Source organism: Haematobia irritans, chromosome 4 (assembly GCF_050003625.1).
Source record: "Haematobia irritans isolate KBUSLIRL chromosome 4, ASM5000362v1, whole genome shotgun sequence".
In the NCBI taxonomy this organism is placed as follows: Eukaryota; Metazoa; Arthropoda; class Insecta; order Diptera; family Muscidae; genus Haematobia; species Haematobia irritans.
In genome coordinates, this window is record NC_134400.1 from 104,418,260 (window position 1) to 104,440,315 (window position 22,056).

Sequence of the window (22,056 nt, forward strand, 5' to 3'; positions counted from 1 at the left end):
TTGGACCTTTTTTACTTTACCTGTTACTTCTGCATCTTGCATATTGACTCATTATACGAGTACATATAGCAACCTTTCCATCATTATGCTCCCTAATGTTTTTTTCACTAAAACAAACTCTCAGGGATTTTTTTGTAATATTTGTTTTAATCACTTAGCCTTTTTCATCAATGTTAACAACAATCACTCTGTTATACATTCATTGTTATCTTAATTATGGACACTTTTTAGAAATATGTCGCCTTCCTAATTTTAAGGGATTGGGTGTGGACATTTTTAAAATGAATTCAATTTAAAACGAACGTTAATAATGTATGGGATAAGAAAAATCGCAATAATAATAATAAATAATAAAAGGAATCTGTAGTCTCTATGGAAACTGCAAGAATTTTTTTTGTCCCATGCTTCATTGGTATAAAAATTGGCTTAAAAGAAATTTCAATACTACTATGTAATTTTTGCGTCATATTCCGGGAGCTTAAAACTTGGATTTTATTAGGATTTGGTGAAGTGAAACTGAGAATTGGGATGGTAGATAAAATCAATTTCTCCTTCCTTATTGTTTTTTTTATAATTTTTTAGTAGTTTTTCTTAGCAATAGTTAGGGTTTAAACGAAAAGTTGTAATATATTTTGATAATACAATATTTTTTTTTTGTTTAGTTTAGAGTTATCTCTATGGTAATTGAATAGTAGGTCAGTAGTGTACTACAGTATTCCCCGCTTATATACCCCTACGGGTTAAAAACAATTTCACGCTTATGTGCTCAAATTCCAGAATCTCCGTTTAGGTTTTTAATACAAAAGTATACGGTTAATTAACTTACTTTAATCGCCCTTTTCAGTTATATGCCCAAATTAAAAAGTCCTTAAATTTTTCTATGTATAAATACCCATTTATATATAACATCGGCACAAAAATGCGTTACATGCAAAATTTTTGCTTTCTAATTGTTTTTTTAAAGCATGGATGGGATTATTGCAAATTTGAGGTAATTATGCAAGCTCTCCTATAACCATGCCCAGCAAAAAAATTTGGAAGTTTTTCCGAAGGCACAACTTTAAAAGCACTTCCAGAGAATGCACTCCCAATAATGTTCTTTATTTTAACTGCCCAGGAAGTTCTTTTCATTCAATTTTGTATAACATGCTTTTTTCATATTTTTAATGGGCAATTTTAACTTCTTTTGTTTTAAATAGGTTAAAAACAGAGTAAGAATTCATAAAATGGTACAAACCATTCAAATTTTGTTGAAAAAAATCTAAATCCAATCTGAAAAAATTGAGAATTATTGAAAATATTTGAGGTCAAACGTTTCATACAAGCGTTAGGATCCATTAAAAATTATAAAAATTATTTATTTGACAAAATATCACAGAACTTTGTAATTTACATCCAAAACAGTGAATTCGGATCACACCTAAAGAAGTGATGCAAATTCAGTGCAACGGCTGTTGAAATGGAGGACTTCCGTCCTATGACAAGCTCATGTTAAATTCATCTCTTCTGCGTCAATTATGCACCACTTCCGGATCCAAAAAGAACATTTTCATTACATTTTTGGCGAAGCTTTTTTTGCTGGGCAATTGTAGGTATCTAAATGTACACATTTATTTACCTCTTTAAGGTAATCAAACAGTTTGGAGATTTTCAGCGAGTTAATTAAGCGGGGATCACTGTATAACAATTAAGCATTTGCTGTATTTTTATTTTGTTTTTGTTTTTTTTTTCTATTCTGATAAATAAATTAATCGTCAGTTTAAAATATTCGTTTGACAGAAGAATATAATAGTTTTTTTGGTTTAGTTAACATTTTATTATTTGTATATAATTTTTGTTTTGTGTGTATGTGTGTGGTTTCTTTTTATTTATTATTTAAAATTTAAAACTTAAAAAAACATAACAATACTTTTCTTTATACAATAATTATTACATACAATACAATACATACATTTGTTGTTGTTTCCATTCATAATTTTGCATCACATTTATTATTATTATTTTTTTTTAACAAAAAAATTGTATTTGTTTCTCATCAAATGAAACATTATGTTTTATTCACTTTCTTTTGTCTTTTTTGCAATTTTGTTTATGGATTAATTTAACTGGAATTTTTGTAAACAATTCTCAGTTAATAGATTTTCTTTTAACTACTAATTTGTTAATAATATTTGGTTAAAACAATTTGTTTCAAATTTTTGTATATTATGCTCTTGTTTTTGAGTTTGTCATACGGCGCTCGGTTTTTTTTATTTATTTTCGGTATGCCCATTTGTTCTCATTGTAGAGTGTGAACTCTTTTAATCTCTCCTATTTACAAAACGTATGATTTTTCGAAATTGTCGCAACTTTTATGAAATTGAACATAAACTTCTTAGATCTCAGGATTTTTGTGTTTTTTATGTAAAACAATACTTGTTTTTATAAATTTTTAGATAGCGAAAGAGAGCAAGGGAGATCTTTCTTCTTCTATGTTATTTTGCGCTCCTATGCTGCGTTTAAAATTTATCCTTGTGTTTTCTTTTGTGTGCTATTTTTTGCTTAATATCGAGGAGAGTTTGAAATATTCTCCACTATTATGCATTTGTTTTGTAAACTCTTGGGGTTATCACCCTAATTGTTAGAGTTTAAGTTTTAGGCATTTTTGTTCTTAAAAAATCGTAAGCTTACTTTAGCAAAATTTTAGCTTAAAATATAAAATGTATAGAGTGTACATGTGTGTTTGTCGCCGTTTTCTCATATCTACATATAAAGAAAATAATTATAAATTTGTAGATTGTTTTTTACAAAAATAAAACTAGAAAATACCGCCTTGGTTTTGTTGTTTTCGTGGTCATCCTATTCCTTACCTTTTTTCGGAGTTTGGCTGAGGGAAGAGTTGGCTAAGTGTAGCTAAAATTAAGCTCTCTTTGGAAATTTGCTTTTATTGTTACATTCACAGATACATTCTGGAATCCCTCTGTAGTTATGTTCTCCTCCTCCTTGTGGTTAGTGATGCTTTGGTTGATTTATTTTTTAACGGCTACAATCGACTTTTTTCCATCACCTAAATAAAATCTTATAATTTCGATTCAGCATTTGGAAATTTAGGACTCTTATCACCTGCTTGCTGTGGACTGGGTAAAGTTTTGACGATTTTCGGTACTATTGTTATGGGTTGATCCTCTTCGTCCTCTTCATGTTCATCGATGGGTGTCAGGGTTTCTGCATGGGCGGGCGAATCTTGAGATTTGGAACATCTCTTCAGACAGGGTGCCAAAAAGCTGGTTACCGTTGACACAGCAAACAGACCACCGGCCATAAAGAAGGGTAAATCGTAGGTTTGTGTAGCATCGTATACTGCTCCGGCCAATGGTGAACCAATGATGGCAGCAAAACCTCTGAACAGAATCAACAAACCAAAGGCATTGGTTAATTTATCCAAACCCAACAAATCGACCAGGATAATTGACGTTAGGGATATGTAGCCAGAAACAGCTAGGCCAAAGAATATGGACATGGTAACATAGGATCCATATGAGGCACAGAGAGGAGTCAGAATCACAGATATTGTACACACCACTAGGCACATATTGTTGAGGAATAACGAATTCACCTGGGGAAAATCAGCCACATAGCCACAGATAATACGGCCGACCGTATTGGTAATGCCTATGATTGCAATCAAAAAACTCGCCGAGTCAGGATCAATACCCTTAGAAGTAGTGGCATCCACCAAATACACAAAGGGCACATATAAGCCAGCCATACCGAAGATATTCGATAGACCAATCATCATGAAAACAGGATCCTTGAGCAGACTTACATCCAACATATTGTTAATAACGGATTTCACCGAATCGGGTATGCCTAGACATGGGCAGAGGTCATAGTTTTCACGATTGCGTTCGGTCTCCGCCAATCTGTTGACACTTTGCATGCTCTTCTCATATTTCGTTAGCGATACTACCGATTGGCGATAATTTGTTAGAGATTTTTGTGATTGATATTGTGGCAGATTGGTCACGGAGCCCGAATAGAAAATATCCTTACGGGACATGGGACGTACCATTTTGCCAGTACTGCCCTCTCCACGTGATAGTGACATTTTAGAGCCCACCATGCCTCCTTCTAGGTCGGCACGAGATGAGGCACGTATTGCGGCCAGTGAAGGTTGAAATTTCTCTGAGGCTGAGGTCTTGCGAGACCTTTGAAAGGACGGCACAGAACCATTTTTTGGAAGACTTTGGTGTTCCATCATGAATGCAGGTTGTGAGGCATTGCGTGTCATGTAATCGGATGAATTGTAGGGACTAGTACTCGATTCTGATAGGCGATGGGGACGTTTGGATTTAACATCTAAATGACCATTGCTGTTGTCATTGGTGCTAGTTGGACTTTGCTGTTGTTTTTGGGCATTCTTCATATCAGTTACCTTGGCCTCGGTGATGGTGGGTAGTGTGGAGACTGGCTGCAGACCGCCACTGGAGGCTTGTTGGGCTAATAATTCCAGATTGAGTGAAGAATGTACACCAGGATCTGCATTCAAGGGCATTTTCAATTTACGCTCCATGGTACCATCAGGCAATTGAACCATAAATGAACCGGCTATTGATCCTCTCTCCAGTTGCAATTGTTTCTCCTCGTACATCCGCTGCATCAAAGGTTTAACCTTCTTTTTCTTGGGATATTTCAAAGGTTTCATCAAAGCTCCGAACACACCACATCCCAAAATCATGGCGGAAAATATGAGTAAAGAGTTCTTCCAGCCGTAGTTGGCCAACAGATAAGTGGCCAAAGGAGCAAAGGCAAATGTTCCAAAACCTGAACCGCATACAGCAATACCAGTGGCCAATGAACGCTTTGTTTCAAAATAATACCCGACTGCTACGACGGCTGGCAAGTAGATCATACCAAATCCAAAACCACCAATTACACCATACAGCATCATCAGCATACCCACAGATGTGCTAAGGGTACTCAGGGCAAAGGCGGCACAGCCAATAATACTACCCGCTATGCAAACCGTACGACAACCGAATTTATTGGCCAGGGCGGAGACTATGGGACCAGCGGCTAAATAAACGCCACTTAGCAGACTGCCTACCCAGGCAACTTTACCTTTACTCTCGCCAAAGTAGTCCACAAATTCTCCCAGGAATATACCAAAAGTGTAGGCAATACCATCCACAACCATATTGCACATGAAGGAGGCAAAACAGATTACCCAGCCATAACCACCGTCCGGCGGTGGGGGTAATACATTGCATTCGCTGTATTCATCATCATCCTCCACAGGACTGCCAGCAGCTCCCGTTTCATGCATATCGGTAGTAAGGCGGGCAGCCTCCTCACAGGCCAACTCACTATCGGTACGATCGAATTTACGCAGTCGGGTCGCAGCCCCCTGCTGCCCAGTAGCAGCACTATCGGTCATGATTTAAAAATTCCTTTAAAGATTGGCTGTGGTGTAATTCAGAAATGACTATACAAGAGCTTGGACGGCGTTTAGCTTTGTTGGATGGCTTCGTAGGAAATTTTAAAATTGTGCAGAAAGTAAGAATTACTACACTGGAACACTTCGAGCTGTGTGTTTGTGTAGTTGTGGAAGGGTTGGAAAAAAACTAACGAACACTGAGGCCACAAAACTGAAAATTTTCACTGTAATCCACCCATGTTAATCGCTGAGGGCTGGTTTGTTTTGTGCTGTTTAATACAGACTATTTAAGGATATTATTTTTGTGTGTTTTTTTTTATACTTTTTATAGAAGCTTTATTTTTTTTCTTTGCAATTTTACTTGCATTCACTATTATTTGTTTCACTTATCAGGGAAGTTTTGAGGGGTGTTATCAGAGTTTTTTTCTATAAACGACACCTTTCGATTATTCGTATGCAATTCACTTTAATGCACGATATTTTAAATGGTTTATTATTATTGCTGTACATATATTTATATTTTTTAATTTATTTTTTCTTTGCATATATGTATGTTGTTCTTCTTTGTCTCTTTTGTGCTTTGTTTGTATTTTTAAAACTATTTATTTCATGTATAATTCACTTTTATCCACTTCACCATTTATTGTCGTTACATTGCCTTCTGCCAAATACCGAGGGGTTTCCACGTCTGCCTTTACGTTACAACAGACGTTGTTGTTTCTTTTTTTTTAATTATCACACGCTAGTACTGACGATGTTTATCCGACCACATTTTATTTGAAAATGATTAAAAGGGTTTTTGTGCTAAAACTTCTTTGCTGTATTTTTGATACGACTATTGCTGCTGTTACTGTCGTTGCCGCGGACTTCTTTCTGTTTTTTTTTTCATAGACTTTGAATTGCCTCTAATTCTGCTGCCGCATTGGAAAACACACTCACATACACACTCACAGTTATTTGTATTCAAATCAATTTGTTATTTGTTATTATCAATTTCGATTTGTTTTTGTCATTTCCTTTCTTTGCTCTGCTATTCGCTCACATGGTTTTTTTATCTTGACATTTTAGACTAGGGATTTTTGTTGTTGTATTTTATTATTGCATATCACTAACAACTGCTGCAACTGTGATTCTCTCACTCTCTTCTGTCGCTCATATGTGCTATCAATTTCTGATTACAACTCTCAATAAATCACTCTTATTTGCACCAAGAGTTGCTATGGGGAATTGTTGTAGTCGTCTCTCTTTTCTCTTTGGGGAGAACAGGTTTATCTCTTACTAAATACTGCAATATCTTGCCAGTTCAGTTGAAAATTTATAAATCTACAAAAAAGAAAGAAAGGAAGTACGTCAGTTTCACCTTCATCATTGTTATAAAATATTAATTGTGAACTTTGGTGTTAATTGAATTATGGATATTGCAAAACTTTTAATTGGAAATATTTTCTGAAATTTCAAGTAATTATTGGCCTGATATTAAGGACTAATATGTTAATCTCTCTAGCATGTTATTATCGATACTTTCTGTGTTAGGTGAACAATTAAATTAGTCATATCAAATTATAAAACACATATGTTTGTGATTATGTTGTTAAGGAAATATGTATGTGTCTTTACAAAGGAAGCTTTCCGGAGATGATATATAGAATATAGGAATAAATTCCAAATGCAATTCATTTAATAAAAATGTTATTTACTAACAATAAATTCCCTCAAGAAACATAAAATGACACTGAATACACACACAAACATTCTAAGTGAACAGCACACGAGTTGGTTGGATAAAACGTAATATATATATACCTACCTTTGGGCAATGATACTAAGAAAAATATATCTTTGCAAACGATTACCTACATCAAAAAAGGGAACCAACTATGAAAGAAAATTTAGACCCATAGAAAAAATACTTTCCTCCCCAACGAAATGCTAGACAAATGAAATGCAAATAAATCCGAAATTCTGACCATTGTAGCAAACTTTGTCTTACTTTTTTATTTTCTTCTTAAAAAATGTCTTTTAGCTTCGACAAGAACATATCTTTCAGTATACGTTTATTTTACAAAAAAAAATTAACTTTAATTATTACCAATAACAACTTGGTGCAAATGAGTTAATTCTGGTCAAGTTCAATGAAAAATGTATTAAACATAAATAATCATTTTTGTATTTCGAAGAAAAAATTTGAGTTAAAATATCCTTAGCGCGATAAAAAGGTCAAAACGGACACGATTTAGATTAAGTTGACGTATTTTAGAAAATAAAATACTTTAATATAAATTAATTTTATTTAATTGAATTGAGCCCGAAATACTTTTGCAAATCAATAGCAATTTCGTCGAGTTTCATTTTTATCTTTGGTTTTATTCCATCTCGAGGCCATAAATGAAAAACTCCAGATGTTTTTATTTGAGTTTTAATGTATTAGGCAAAATTAAAAATTGCAACGAATTTCATCTAATTTTTTGAAAATTTATTTGTATAATGAAGATTTTGTAGCTAAAATTAGTTAATGGTATACCTATTCAGGCAATTTTTCAAACTTCAGGAATCAACATTTGTCTTTGAAATATCGTGCTTAAAATTTTTCCATAAATACAAGCGAAAGAAAATCAAAAGTTACCATGTAAAAAAATACTTTGTTGTCTCAAGAAGACCTCAAGAGTGCCCCTTTTGTTTATGATTTGTCCTGTTGCGGAAAATATTCTTATAATCCGTATTGATATTTATTTTGCATTAGCTTTGACATCTGTATTAACCCTCTAATGCCCAAGCCCGCCTTTAGACGGTCTTCATTTAATAAGGAAGCTTTTAGTAAAACAAAATGGACAACAAAAATGGGCAAAATAAAAAGAGAGCTTATTTGAAACTATTTAAGAGGCTGCAATATGCTGAATTTTACAGTATAATTTTTTCTTGCTTTTGTGTCGTTAACGTTGAAAATTTAATCAGCTGAAAAAAAATTGGGGCATTAGAGGGTTAAGGATCTGGCAACTTTAATCTAAATGTCATAGAGAGCAATTGAAATGGAAAGAGTATAAAACAAAATGGAGATAAGTAACTCTGGAGCTGAAAGAGTAAAGATAGCGGATTTAGTTCATTTAGTTCTAGCTTCGGAATAGATCCATAGAAGTAATTCCCGGAACTACTCAACTCTAGCTTGCAAAATCTTGTCCCACAGGGGGCCCACAATTTATTTTATTTTTTATAATTTATTAAAGGATTCAAAGACATTGCTTCAAAGATTTTAGATTAATTTCTGAAACTAGTTATTAAAATTTTCTATAAATATAAAGCCATACACCGTTGTTTTTTTTATAGTTTCCGTATATTTTATTTTTTCCCAAATTTTCAATATGTTTTCATTATAAAGGCTGAGTTACATTTCATGCGTTAATCCGTGCGTTGATGGAAGGGTTGATATTTTCCAGTTTGAAGTACTCTAACAATACTGTTGCTTTCAAAGAGAAATTTCATCTATTCAATCAACGGACGCATTAACGCATAGTATGTAACTCAACCTTAAGTCCTTATTTTGAGGGGTTTAACTGTAGTTGTAGCTTTATTTTATTGTGTTATTAGTATTTCCTAGAAATTAAATAACAATTTATTTTATTTAAGATAAATTTGTTCGTTTATTTCATTCTTTTAAGTGTTTAACTTGTAAACGAAACACAGCTAAAGTTAATTGTTATGGTATGAATTATAATTGAAACAAACGGTGTAACGCGTTTGCCTTTGTATATCAGTGAATCATATATGACACCGGTTATTCGAATTGGTTTATACAAATCTCATTCAATGTACTTTATTAATCTCATCGTTATTTGTAATCGGAGAGCCAACAGTGTTTGTGCTAAGTGACCTCTGTTAGAATCGCTCTGGCTTACATTGCCACTCCATTATTATAACAGAAGTCTATTCTCTTCTCCAATTTTACTGCTACCACATTTATGCTTTATCAACCCCACATCCCCCCTATTCATTGCAAAGTGTTGGGTTCACTTTTGATTGTTAGTTTTAGACAAAATGGAAAGAGACTCTCTCTCCCCCTATTTCATTCTTAATTGTTTTATTTCCTTTTCGTATTGCCTTAATTATTTTGTTTATTTTGTCTTGGGGTGTTGTCTCTGTTTCTTGTTATTTTTTTTTCTTTCTAAATATCAAAATTATTGACGTTTTGAAAAAAAAAAAGTTTATTTTTAATTTTCACTTGTATGCAAAGTATTTATTTTTTTTTTTTCAAATGAATTTGATTTACATGTTCATGCTCGTTTGTCTGCAATTCTGTTTGGGTTGTGAGGAGAGGAACCAAGTAAATTTGCATTCGCTGCATTTACTAACAATGTTTGTAATTATTTGGATGGCGATTATTGTTTCTTTTGTGTCTGTCATTACTATAGGTAATACGAAAGCTTCCATTTCTATTATAGTTATTTTATTTTGTATAAAATAAAAATGTTTTTCCTCATTGTTGTATATAGACAAGCAGACATTCAGTAACATCTATTGTTTAGGACAAGTGACTCGAGAAGCAAAACTACATTACTGAGAACTGTAGCAACACAAAGTGTATGAGATTGAAACAAGTCTTATGACTGTTACAGTATGCCAACACATTGCGAAAGTAGCCATACAAAAATATTGGTTAATTTAAGTTTTTTCTAATACTTATGCTTGTTTGCATTATGGCCAACTGACCTTTGTCTCAAAGATATTCGACTTTTATAATTCAAATTTATTTAAAGTATATACATCTTTTAAAATATATTTTAACTATTTTAATGCATGAGCTACATATATGCTCTCTGGAGTTTGCTTCCAAGATTTTGTTTTTGTTAATATGAAAAATATATATTGACTTAATATAAAAAACTATCCAACCGATTTTTTTGGGTACAAAAATTTCTTTACAATAAATTTTAATTAAAGAAAGTTGTACAATGTTTGTTTTAAAATTTCCAACAGAAGAAAATAATCGAGAAGGTTCAGCGGTTAAAACTAGAAGTGCCCATATGTAATAGGTACTTTTAGTTAATGTGGTATCACAATGGACTGAATAGTCTAAGTGAGCCTGAAACTTAATCGGGCTGCCACTTTAACCTAACCTAACCTAACCTTGTTTTAAAATTTATCTTAATTAAACTATCTATATTAAAGAAATTTTGGCGTTCTATGCCCGCCCTGCTATGTTGCTTTCTTATTAAAGGTGGATATTAAGTTCGAGTTTAGCCGATAGATTTAAAGTTATGTTGCTTTCTTATATAGTTTTTTAAAAAGCCGCGTCTTTGACACGTAATTAATACCTTAAATCCTTAAGTGAATGTAGTAAAAATCCTTGGATACAAGTAAATCTTTTTTTGACATTTTCCCCCATATACGAAAAAGTTAAAGAAAACGTCAAGCCTACTTTTGCCATATAAATTCATTCGATAAACTGTTAATTAATTGTTTTGCATATGGGCATTTGTGTGCAAGGTACATAATAATCTTTTTCACTCTACACTGAAAAAATATTTTTGAAACACATTTTGGATTTAAAGAAATCGTCCTTAAATTAACTGAAATATTGAATCTTTAGATTTAATATAAAAACGTTTTAAATATAGACTAGTACATATTTTGAGAATTTAGCATCATTAGTTTAAAGCTATTTTGGAATTAAAAAAAAAAATTTTTACTTTGAAGTATCCGTTATAACTTGGATTTTTAAACTGGCATTTGTTTGTACGTGAATAGCTTTATTAATATACCTTGAAAAGAGAATGGAAATTCGGTAAATGAGATCTGTATCCTAATTTTAATTTTATTGATCCCAGATTTAAAGCCAGAGAGGTCGCTAAAAATGTCTTTATTTGTCTTTATTTTAAGAATATGTTACGGTTCGCAAGAAGAATTGAACTTATTCTTACCATCAATTATGAGAACCATTTATTTCGAAACTTTTCTGTCATCATTTTAAAACAAATTGAATATTTCAAAAATTTTATAATTCTATTTAAAATTTTTATTATTATTTGTCACAATTGTTAGCAAAACATTGTCGTAGCTAGCCTAAGGGGTGAATGCTACAATGTGTGCTCATTGTTAAGTTACCTCAAAAAGAGAAAAAATTAATTTAAGGATATGTAATCATAGCTTGAAGAAATACTGCATGGCGTTTGGTACGGGGAGATGAGATGCCAGTAATAAAATTTAAGCAAATATTGACAATCAAAGTTCTGCTCAAATGAAAAAATTGTAATCAGCGGATAGCATGAAATTACCTTACTAAATATCCCTTGGTAAGGACAATGTAGACTAATTTTAGAAATTTTCAACTAAAATGTACTACAAGCCCCAATATCACAAAAATAATTAAATATTTTTCTACAAATTCAAGAGAAAATTAATATTTTTCGCTTGCTACAGAAATTTTCGTAGTTTGAAGGATAAAAATTGGAATTCAAAATTGCAAACATGTTTTTATAGCCACACTTAGCTCAAGATTTTTAAAAATTTTAAGAAATTCTGAATTATTTTGTGGAAAATACAAATTTAGTAAGTTTTCCATATTTTTAGTTCATTTAACTAACATACAAAAAAAAATTGCAAAAGTCAAGGATAAAGTATCATTTCATTCATTGAAGTAATTTCGTTATTGAATCTGAAAAAGTATTTTTTTTTTCTGTGAAGGACACCTAAAGGTTCTTATTAAGTAAATTTTCTGTTTTTTTTTCTGTCATGTATGTATGTAAACTTCATTGTAATATTTTTCATTAACATGCCGAACATTTATGAAATCAGCTGTTTTTTTATGCGGCAATCATATTGTGTTGCCATCACTCCAGAGAGAAAGAAGGAAAGCGTGAGAGAGGGAAAAAAAGAGATGTAACAACCAGGAAAGAACAGCTGTTGTATCCATGTAGCAGAGTTTGTGGGGTTCCTGGAACGATATATGCATGGCTCTTATAATAATCAATGGAGAGTTTTGTTTTTCAATATAATAGTTCACTTCTAAGAATTGGACTACGAGAGATTTTTATTGTACTATGAAAAGGATAGCATAAATTGAAAATTCGTTGAAATTAATCCATGCGTATTAGTATTCGTCCACGTGTGTTGGCTTATTCGTAGGTTTGTATCAATCAATGAATACGGTCTGAGAAATAGCTCTACTCCCGAAAAAGCACACAAACGAATTACAACAGAATTAGAGAAGAAAAAAAAGAAACACAAACCCATTATAAAAATGGGGTAGTCGTCTGTGTTATATGTTTACTAGTACTCCCATTCATACTCTCCCATTGAAAGTGGAAAAAGCTGGATGTATGTAATCCATGTGTACGACGGTGTGTTTTGGCCGGAAGAATATTTTTTCTCGAAAATTATCGCGTATTTATTTTTAATTGCGTTTTTCTACGTCGGAATATTTCTTGCAATTTCCATAATTCAAAAATTATTTGTATTCTCCTCACTATTGGGGTATTTGTGTGTGTGTGTGTGTTTTTTTTTGTACACCAAAATTGAATTCAGCATCATTAACTGTAATGAAAAACCCACCTATATTATTTTTACGTAGTATCGCTTTTGTCACAAAACACGTAATCGATATTTTTTACTTGGTTTTTGATTTAGATGCTAATATTTGTTTCAACATAAAAAGTGAGCAGGTCGTTGTATCTTGTTTTTTTTTGAGGTATTTTCTAAACAGTTCCACTTTTTTTTTGGAAAATAATATATTGAATATGTATCAAATTTATATATAATATATTTTGAAACAACAGAAATTTATTTGTTTTCGAATTTTATCGCCTAGCATTTTTTCTTTTATAATTTTAAATTAAAAAAAAATAATTTATTTCTTACAATTGATGTTTTAGAAATTTCAATTGTAATTATTACTGCTGTCTTGTGCTTTTTTAAGTACTCTTTCGCGCCGTCATGTTATGACTGCTTCAATAAAAACTGTAAACTGAATAATTCGTTACGATATTTGTAAAGTTTTACCCTCAAACGTTGAGTGATTCGATGAACGTCAAACTGTTATACCGAGTTGTACGTTTTGAATGTGAATGGCTGGCTGACGACGTTGACGACGGCGTTGTTGACGACAACGACAGCGACCACAATTCTCTGGTGTTCTAAAGAAACATACCAACAACGACGGGAAAATCTATATTTTTCAGTAGAGCTAAACCAAATCAACATCTCCCAAACATATCATATGCGTTTGTCGAATATTGAATGATTCTAAAATAATTTAATATAGCGAAAAAAAAAAATAATAAAAAATCTCAAATTCACCAAAAGTCGACATAGGCTGTTTCATGGAAATGAAAAGAATTAACGATGTTGTCCAATTGCCGCCAATGCTCCACCATTTTGCCATTGTTTATAATTCTACCATGTGTTCGCAATGCATTTTTTTATTCTAACTGTTATATTGCTAACCAACCCCCTTTGTGAGTTTGTTTTTGTTAGCTTTGTAATCAAAACAAAAACTGAAAAATGAGAATATTCAGGTTTCTTTGTATTTCATTTAATTTTCTCAATGATATCTACGCTCTTTGTGAGTATAATTATTCGCTCTCAATGCCATATACCAGTGTTGCCAACATACATAGTATATTGGAGGGAGAATATAAAAAGAACTAAACTGAAAATAACGCAATTATATTTGAAAATATCTAAAAAATTAAATAATTGTATTATTAGCGTAATACATAGCTTAAAAAGTCTCAAATTTTGGAATCTATGCGGTCACATTTAGAAAAAAGTGAACACATTAGGAAAGAAAATGTAGGTTAATTTAAAATTTTTTTATTAGAAATTGATACGCCGATATGACAAAAATATGTATATATTTTTTCGACATATTTAAGAAAAGGCATTACACAAACAACAACATTTATATATCACATAATTATTTTTCACTTAAAGAAAATTTCCTAATTTGAAGGAAATAAATTGTATTAGAAATTGCACAGATGTCTTTGGCGACTTATGAAATTGAAAAATTTTGGGAAATTCTAAATTATTTTGATGAAAATACGAATTTACCAAACCTTTAGTTTTTATTCTTTATTTTTATTTCACTTTTTTAGTTTCTTTAACTAACGTACGTTTCTTGCCCGAAAGACGATGAACTTTTCTTTACAGTCGTTTTTTTCTTATAATTAAGTGATTCAAATTAAATAATAACATGATTCAAATTAAATAATAACATATAATAATAATTCCCATGAACTGGAGCATTTACTCTTGCTTGAATGTAATATCCACACTGAAAAATATAATGTCGTGAGGCCAAAGATTTCATAGAAGACGCGTTTCCCTGATAGAAAGTTTTTTTCTTGCCCGAAAGACGATGAACTTTTCTTTACAGTCGTTTTTTCTTATAATTAAGTGATTCAAATTAAAAATGGAAGAAAATTTTGTTTGGTTAAGGTCAACTAGTCTTTAATAGCTGTGAAAAATTCTTCAAAATTAAAGAAATTGTCTTTAAATTTGTTGTCTTTTTGCATCTTGACAACAAAGCAAAAAGCGTTTAAAAAAGGAGACGTTTTTCGACACTTTATTTTAAAGACGATTTTTACTTGAGACATAACATAATTTCTACTTGAAGTGGAGTCGGAATTTGAAAATTTATATTGCCACTAACACGTTTTTAAAGGACTTTAATTACACATGAAGAAAAAACGATTAAATTAAAATTTGCTGCCTAGGATCAAGTACGTAAAACTTAAATTTAAAAGAGAATTCTGTCTTAAAAGTATACTAACTTCAATTCTCCGCTTCTTTGGCTCGGAATCAAAGCTAAAATCATTAGTGTAAAGACAAAATCTTTGGAACCGGGCATGTGTTTTTTCAGTGCATTTATTCATCTTAGTTGTGAATTTATTATATTACTACCAGCTCAATAGCGATGGTTTCCGATCTCCTTCAATATTCGATCGGCGCCTACATCGTGCGAAAACTGAACTAATTTAAATCTTTTGAGATATTAATCAGGTGTTGTTAAAATACCAGTAATATACTGTCATTTTTGAATTTTGTATTCTAAGCAAAACGGTCATTCGTTTTTTAAGGACAAGAAATTTTTTTGTGTAGTTTTGGAATCCGTATATGGCTTTGCGGCTTGGATTCGCCAAGAGAAAATAAAAATAAATAAAAATAAAATAAATAAAATAAATCTTTGTGCTCTTCTCATCCCTTCTTCACACTTTGACATTTAAGGACAAATTGACCTCAATTCAATATAATTTTCTTTTATGTAAAGAAAAAACAAAACTTCGTATCAGCGAAATGCGTCTTCGATTCTAAGCAAAACGTCAAGGATAAGAAATCTTTGTGCTCATGACAATTTTTCTGTGTGCTTTGGAGAAATTGACATAAAAAGCGATTTTTTCTCATAATTTTCTACGCCTCGACATTTGTTCGCTCATTTTCAGGGGACAAGGCTACCAAGATTTTCTTTTCCGCCTACAAAGACGACATCATTATTATTCTTTTATGTGGTTATATTTTCGCTTGGCAACCCTACTCAAGTATTCTATATTCTGTCGTTGTCTCTACAATATCATCCCCTCTGTCTCTCTCTCTCTCTCTGTCGTTCTCGCACACTCACGCTTATGCATTATTCATTGGTTGTTTGACTATTGTTTTTTGTTTATACCATGCGTTTTAATTTTATTATATTTGTAATTTTTTTAATTGTTGTTGTTTCTGATAATAACCCCGGCGCGTATACTTTATGATTTAAACTCAAAATCCAATCTATATCACTCATACCCACCAACACATATGCCCCATACACCGCATGCACCGCTAGATGTAGATGGATGATTTTTTTTTCTCTGTTTTGGTTTTTAATGAAATTTATTTGTATGCCAATCAAGTTCGTCAAGTTTCTCTTCTCCCCGTTAGCTGCACATATTTTGTGCATGTGGCTATTGAATGGTTGTTGTACCCGAAAAAATTCAAATGGTTTGTTTTTCTGTTGTTGTTGTTTTTTTTTTTTTTTTTTTTTTGGGAAACCTGTAGGAATTTTTTGTTACAAGGGTCAATTTGTTTGTAACAAAGAACCACCATAGTGGTTTGCTTTTTAGGTTGATATTTTTTTGCAATGCCAAAGGCTTTATGCGATTATTCTATTATTTTGATAGAATTAAAATGAAATTGGTAGACTCGTGTATCGTAGAGCGTGAAGTACGGACGTGCTCTATAAGAAATGTTTGATTGTCATGCTTTAACCTAACCTATGGGAGTACAATATGTGTTGGGTTCAGTCCTGGACGAAAGTATAACAATTTATTTAAAGTAGTGTTACACCTAGTAGAGGGTGACTGATACGAACTGTTACACTAAAAAAAGGGAGCCACCGTGGTGCAATGGTTAGCATGCCCGCCTTGCATACACAAGGTCGTGGGTTCGATTCCTGCTTCGACCGAACACCAAAAAGTTTTTCAGCGGTGGATTATCCCACCTCAGTAATGCTGGTGACATTTCTGAGGGTTTCAAAGCTTCTCTAAGTGGTTTCACTGCAATGTGGAACGCCGTTCGGACTCGGCTATAAAAAGGAGGTCCCTTGTCATTGAGCTTAACATGGAATCGGGCAGCACTCAGTGATAAGAGAGTAGTTCACCAATGTGGTATCACAATGAACTGAATAGTCTAAGTGAGCCTGATACATCGGGCTGCCACCTAACCTAACCTACACTAAAAAAACGTGTACCCTATATGGCACTAAAGCCTATTTCATTCTTAGTTAATGAAATTTTTATGTTTTGAGAAAATTCAAAGACCCCTTTTCCTTTGCATGGAAATGTTTGATTTAAAGGAAAAACTATTCTGAAAAAACATATTGTCGTGAGGCCAAAGATTTCATGTCCTTAATATACGAATGCAAATTTTGCTTAGCGTAGAAGACGCATTTCTCTAATATAAAGTTTTTATTTCTTGTCAAAAAGTCGATAAACTTTTAAATGAAATCGTGTTGTCCTTATAATTAAGTGATATGACTTAAAAATGGATATCATAACATGAAAGAAAAATTTTTTGGGCTAAGGTCGACTTGACTTTAATAATTCAGAAAAATTCTTTAAAATCAATGAAATTGTCTTCAAATTTGTTGTCTTTTTGCATCTTGACTACAAAGCAAAAACTCGTTCAAAAATAGGACATGTTTTTCAACACTTTATTTTAAAGACGTTTTTTACTTGAAACACAGCATAATTGCTACTGGAAGTCGTGTCTGAATTTGGAAAATAAAATTGTCGTTGTTTTTAAAGAACTTTGATAACATATGAAGAAAAAAAGCTGAAAAAGCGAAAAATTAAAATTTGTTTCTTAGAGTCAAGTACACAAAACCCAAAATGTAAAAGATAATTGTGTCTTAAGAGTATCCTCACTTCTATTCTCCGCTTCTTTGGCTCGGAATCAATATCAAAATTGTTAAAGTAAAGACAAAATCTTTGGAACCGGGCATGCTTTTTTTCAGTGCACGAAATTAATTGATCCATAGTGTGCATAATAAAAAAATACCGTTGGTTTAACTTCTGATGCTATTGTTGTTGTAAAAAAATCGACATAAGAAGAATCCCTTTGCAAGCTCCAAAACAAATAAAAGGGTTATAAGCTAGCTTACAAACAATTAAAAGACGAAAATAATTTAGCTGTCCATAGTCCAAGAAAAGTCACTCTCCTTTAAAAAAAAAAAACATGTATCGAAAAGAATAAAGTATGCCCAAGAGGATTTCCATTGGTCAGTACAGAAATGAAGGAACATTCCCCAGTACAGAAATGGACGAACATTGGATGGATGAGTCAAAAATGGTGCTTTATGATTGAAGAGGATCCCGTCTATATGTTCGGCAACCTAAAAACACTGAGTACAGTACCAATTTTACGACAAAAACTGTACATCACGATGGTGCTTTAATTTATTTGCTACTAATATTATTTTGAGCGCAGCTGTATGACATCAACGGCCATTTTTATGTAGCTCCGTTAGACTTTAACTCCCAGTTAACAGAAAGTAAAATGGAAATATCTTCTCTCCGGTTAATTTTAACTGAAAAATTTTTTTTAGCAGTTAAGTTCCTAACTGACATATGGAATATATAGACAAGATGACAGATATCTTTATAGTACGGTTTAAAATTTCGATAGGTAACGTAGCACTTACGGAGCTTCATGAGAATGAGTGTAAGTTAGGGAAACAAATAGACAGTGTTACGGTGTCAACACTTTTGTTTCTTGACGATTGAATATTTTTTTTAAATTCAATTAATATTTTAATTATATTTTTTTCTGTGTGTATGAATTAATATTCAATCAATTAATATTTTAATTATATTTTTTTTTCAGTATGTATGAATATAATTGGCCGGTACTTTGGTCCATTCTCGTGTACTCTTACTCTTTTCACCGCATATACGAGGGCGGTTCGGAAACTTCTTAGCCTATCAATGAAAGAGAATAGTTAGTTTATGAAAAATATTTTTATTTTTCAATATAATCTCTTGAAACTTCAAAACACTTAGTCCAAAGCTTTTTTAGCAATTCTATCCCTTGATTAAAATAGTTTTCCTCAAGGTCTTCAAAATAGTGGTTTACAACTGTAATTGTATCTTCATTTGAGGTAAAACGCTTGCCAGCAAGGGATTTTTTTAGATTTGGCAACAAGTAAAAGTCACTGGGAGCTAAATCAGAAGAATAAGGTGGTTGGTCAAGCAACTCGTACTTGAATTCGTTGATTTTAGCCATTGTTAAAACATTCTTGTACGCTGGTGCGTTCTCTTGAAGAAAAATTATTTTTTTGTGTTGTAAGCCAGGACGTTTTTCTCGAATTTGTACATTTAATTGATCCAAAAGGTTGCAATAGTACTCTGAATTTATTGTTTTACCCTTTTGCAGATAGTCAATCAATAAAATACCTTTGAAGTCCGAAAAAACCTCTGCCATAACCTTACCAGCCGATTGAATTGTTTTTGCCTTCTTTGGGGCACTTCCTCCAGCTTCAGTCCATTGTTTGGATTGTTCTTTTGTCTCTGGAGTATAGTGGTGGATCCAAGTCTCATCAACAGTTATGAAACGAAGCTTAAAATCCATTTTATTTCGCTTAAAACGATCCAAACAAGCTTGAGAAAAGTTCATTGTTACGCGTTTTTGATCGACTGTTAACAAATGCGGCACCCATCTTGCAGAAAGCTTTTTCATCTGTAGTTCGTCATGCAAATTTAAATGGACTCGATCATTCGAGCTGCCCATGATATTAGCAATTTCACGCACTTTTATTCGTCGATCATTTAATACCATATCATGCACTTTGGCTACAATTTCTGTTGTTGTTGCTGTTTTTGGACGTCCACTACGTGGTTCATCTTCAATGCTTGTACGACCACGTTTAAATTCAGCAACCCAATTTTTTACTGTTGCATATGAAGGAGCACTTTCACCCAACACATTCACCATATCATTATGAATTTCTTGTCCTGATATCTTTTTTTATGTAAATATTTAATGACAGCACGCATTTCTAATTTTTCCATTGTAAAAAAAAAATTGCGAAGTTGCCAGATCAAAACAAAATTTAACATGTGTTCATAACAGAGATGGAAGTTTCCAAAACACTTAACTTTTTTCTGTTTATACCGCGCTTTTTGAGAAGTTTCCGAACTGCCCTCGTATACTCTAATATTTTTTTGGTTATTTCTAAAATTGTCTCCATAGGATTGTCTTTGTTTTGCGGGTTGGGATACAAAGACATTTTGTAGTCTTTAACGAAAAATATTTGCAAGTCTACCGACATCGAAATAGTTGAAAGTCTTTTCTAAATTAAAACAAAAAATACATTAAACAAATTCTAACACTGGACTTTTCTCAAACTTGAAAATTGCCTTCTTTAAAGTTTAAAAAAGTCGAAATATCGATTTGCCAATTTTAAAATTACTTCACCGAGATAATAATACTTTCATTTATTTAAAATATGCTAATTATTATATTTTATTTATTTCTTTACAGGTAAGTTGAAACCACATAAATGGTATTATATAGACGTCGACTATCATACCGGGTCTGATTCGTTATTCTCTGGTTCAAAGGTATATAGAGTTTAAAAGTAAAAAATGCTTTTGCTTTAATCCAAAAAAGTAATAAATAACAATTGAAAAGAATATGTAACAACTAAGTGAAAGTGAAATGAAAATTGTAATTTTGAGGGCTTCCTCAAATAGTTAACATAAAAAGCTATATGAGCTCCTGCTAAAAATTTCATTGTATGAGAAAATATTTTTTTTTATGCAAAAGAAACCCGATCTCAAAATTACGCATTTTTCGTTGATTGTAAAACAAGTTCATAAAACTGCATTTTAGAACCCACTAATATGGAGAATGTTTATAGCACACTTAGATAACAGTCCCTACTTGAAATTAGCATTGAGAAATAGATCGAAACGGGAGTTCGATTATAAGGTCGTTTTTGAATGTCTTCTGTAGTGGACATCGGTAGTCAAAGGGTTAAAGATAAAGGCTTCCAATAAAGGGTAATTTCTAAAAGTTAGAAATGAAAATTAAAAAACAAAAAAATTAAAAAAAAAATAAAAACATTGATATTTCGGGTTTTATAATATAATGTTTAAAGATTATATCGCTTAGTCCAATTTTGGCATGGTCTTTCCAACATTTCGGCCGCTATCTCAATAATAAATGCTTCAATGTTGTCATCCAATGCGTCATTTGAAGCGAACTTGTCTGTATAACAGGTTGGCTGATAAGTCCACGGTCTGACACATAGATGGCGCTGCTAGCATTAAATGCATATTATTTTTATATAGTACCAACCTTCAAATGATTCGTGTCAAAATTTGACGTCTGTAAGTCAATTAGTTTGTGAAATAGAGCGTCTTTTGTGAAGCAACTTTTGTTATTGTGAAAAAAAAACGGAATTTCGTGTTTTGATAAAATACTGTTTTCTGAAGGGAAAAAATACGGTGGAAGCAAAAACTTGGCTTGATAATGAGTTTCCGGACTATGCCCCAGGGAAATCAACAATAATTGATTGGTATGCAAAATTCAAGTCTGGTGAAATGAGCACGGAGGACGGTGAACGCAGTGTACGCCCGAAAGAGGTGGTTACCAACGAAAACATCAGAAAAATCCACAAAATGATTTTGAATGACCGTAAAATTAAATTGATCGAGATAGCTTAGGCCTTAAAGATATCAAAGGAACGTGTTGGTCATATCATTAACCATTATTTGGATATGCGGAAGCTCTGTGCAAAATGGGTGCCGCGCGAGCTCACATTTGACCAAAAACAACGTCTTGATGATTCTGAGCGGTGTTTGCAGCTGTTAACTCGTAATACACCCGAGTTTTTCCGTCGATATGTGACAATGGATGAAACATGGTTCCATGGTTATTGGAGCGGTTGAAGGTCGAATTCGCGGCAAAACGGCCCCATATGAAGAAGAAAAAAGTGTTGTTCCACCAAGACAACGCATCGTGCCACAATTCATTGAGAACGATGGCAAAAATTCATGAATTGGGCTTCGAATTGCTTCCCCACCCATCGTATTCTCCAGATCTGGCCCCAGCGATTTGTTCTTGTTCTCAGACCTCAAAATGCACTAAATCGCACGATCTAGCCGGTCCCG

At 32.5% G+C, this 22,056-nt stretch overlaps 2 protein-coding genes across 6 annotated transcripts in view; one reads left to right on the forward strand and one right to left on the reverse strand.

The window, feature by feature from the left end:
- Window positions 1-22,056, forward strand: part of Usp10 (ubiquitin specific protease 10) — a 209,240-nt gene that overhangs the window by 46,090 nt on the left and 141,094 nt on the right. The window lies entirely within an intron of this gene.
- Window positions 128-13,416, reverse strand: LOC142236763 (monocarboxylate transporter 14). Of its 4 annotated transcripts, none has more exons than XM_075308040.1 (3): window positions 13,265-13,416; window positions 3,103-6,739; window positions 128-3,046 (listed from the first exon to the last, which is right to left on the reverse strand). In XM_075308040.1, exons 2-3 carry the CDS (start codon window positions 5,414-5,416, stop codon window positions 3,009-3,011), a joined length of 2,352 nt encoding a protein of 783 aa, XP_075164155.1. In that variant the 5' UTR covers window positions 5,417-6,739; window positions 13,265-13,416; the 3' UTR covers window positions 128-3,008. The 4 variants fall into 4 exon arrangements, with proteins under 4 accessions (XP_075164155.1, XP_075164154.1, XP_075164151.1 ...); XM_075308039.1 differs by adding an exon at window positions 7,224-7,269 and having other exon boundaries at window positions 128-6,739; window positions 13,265-13,342; XM_075308036.1 differs by having other exon boundaries at window positions 128-6,739.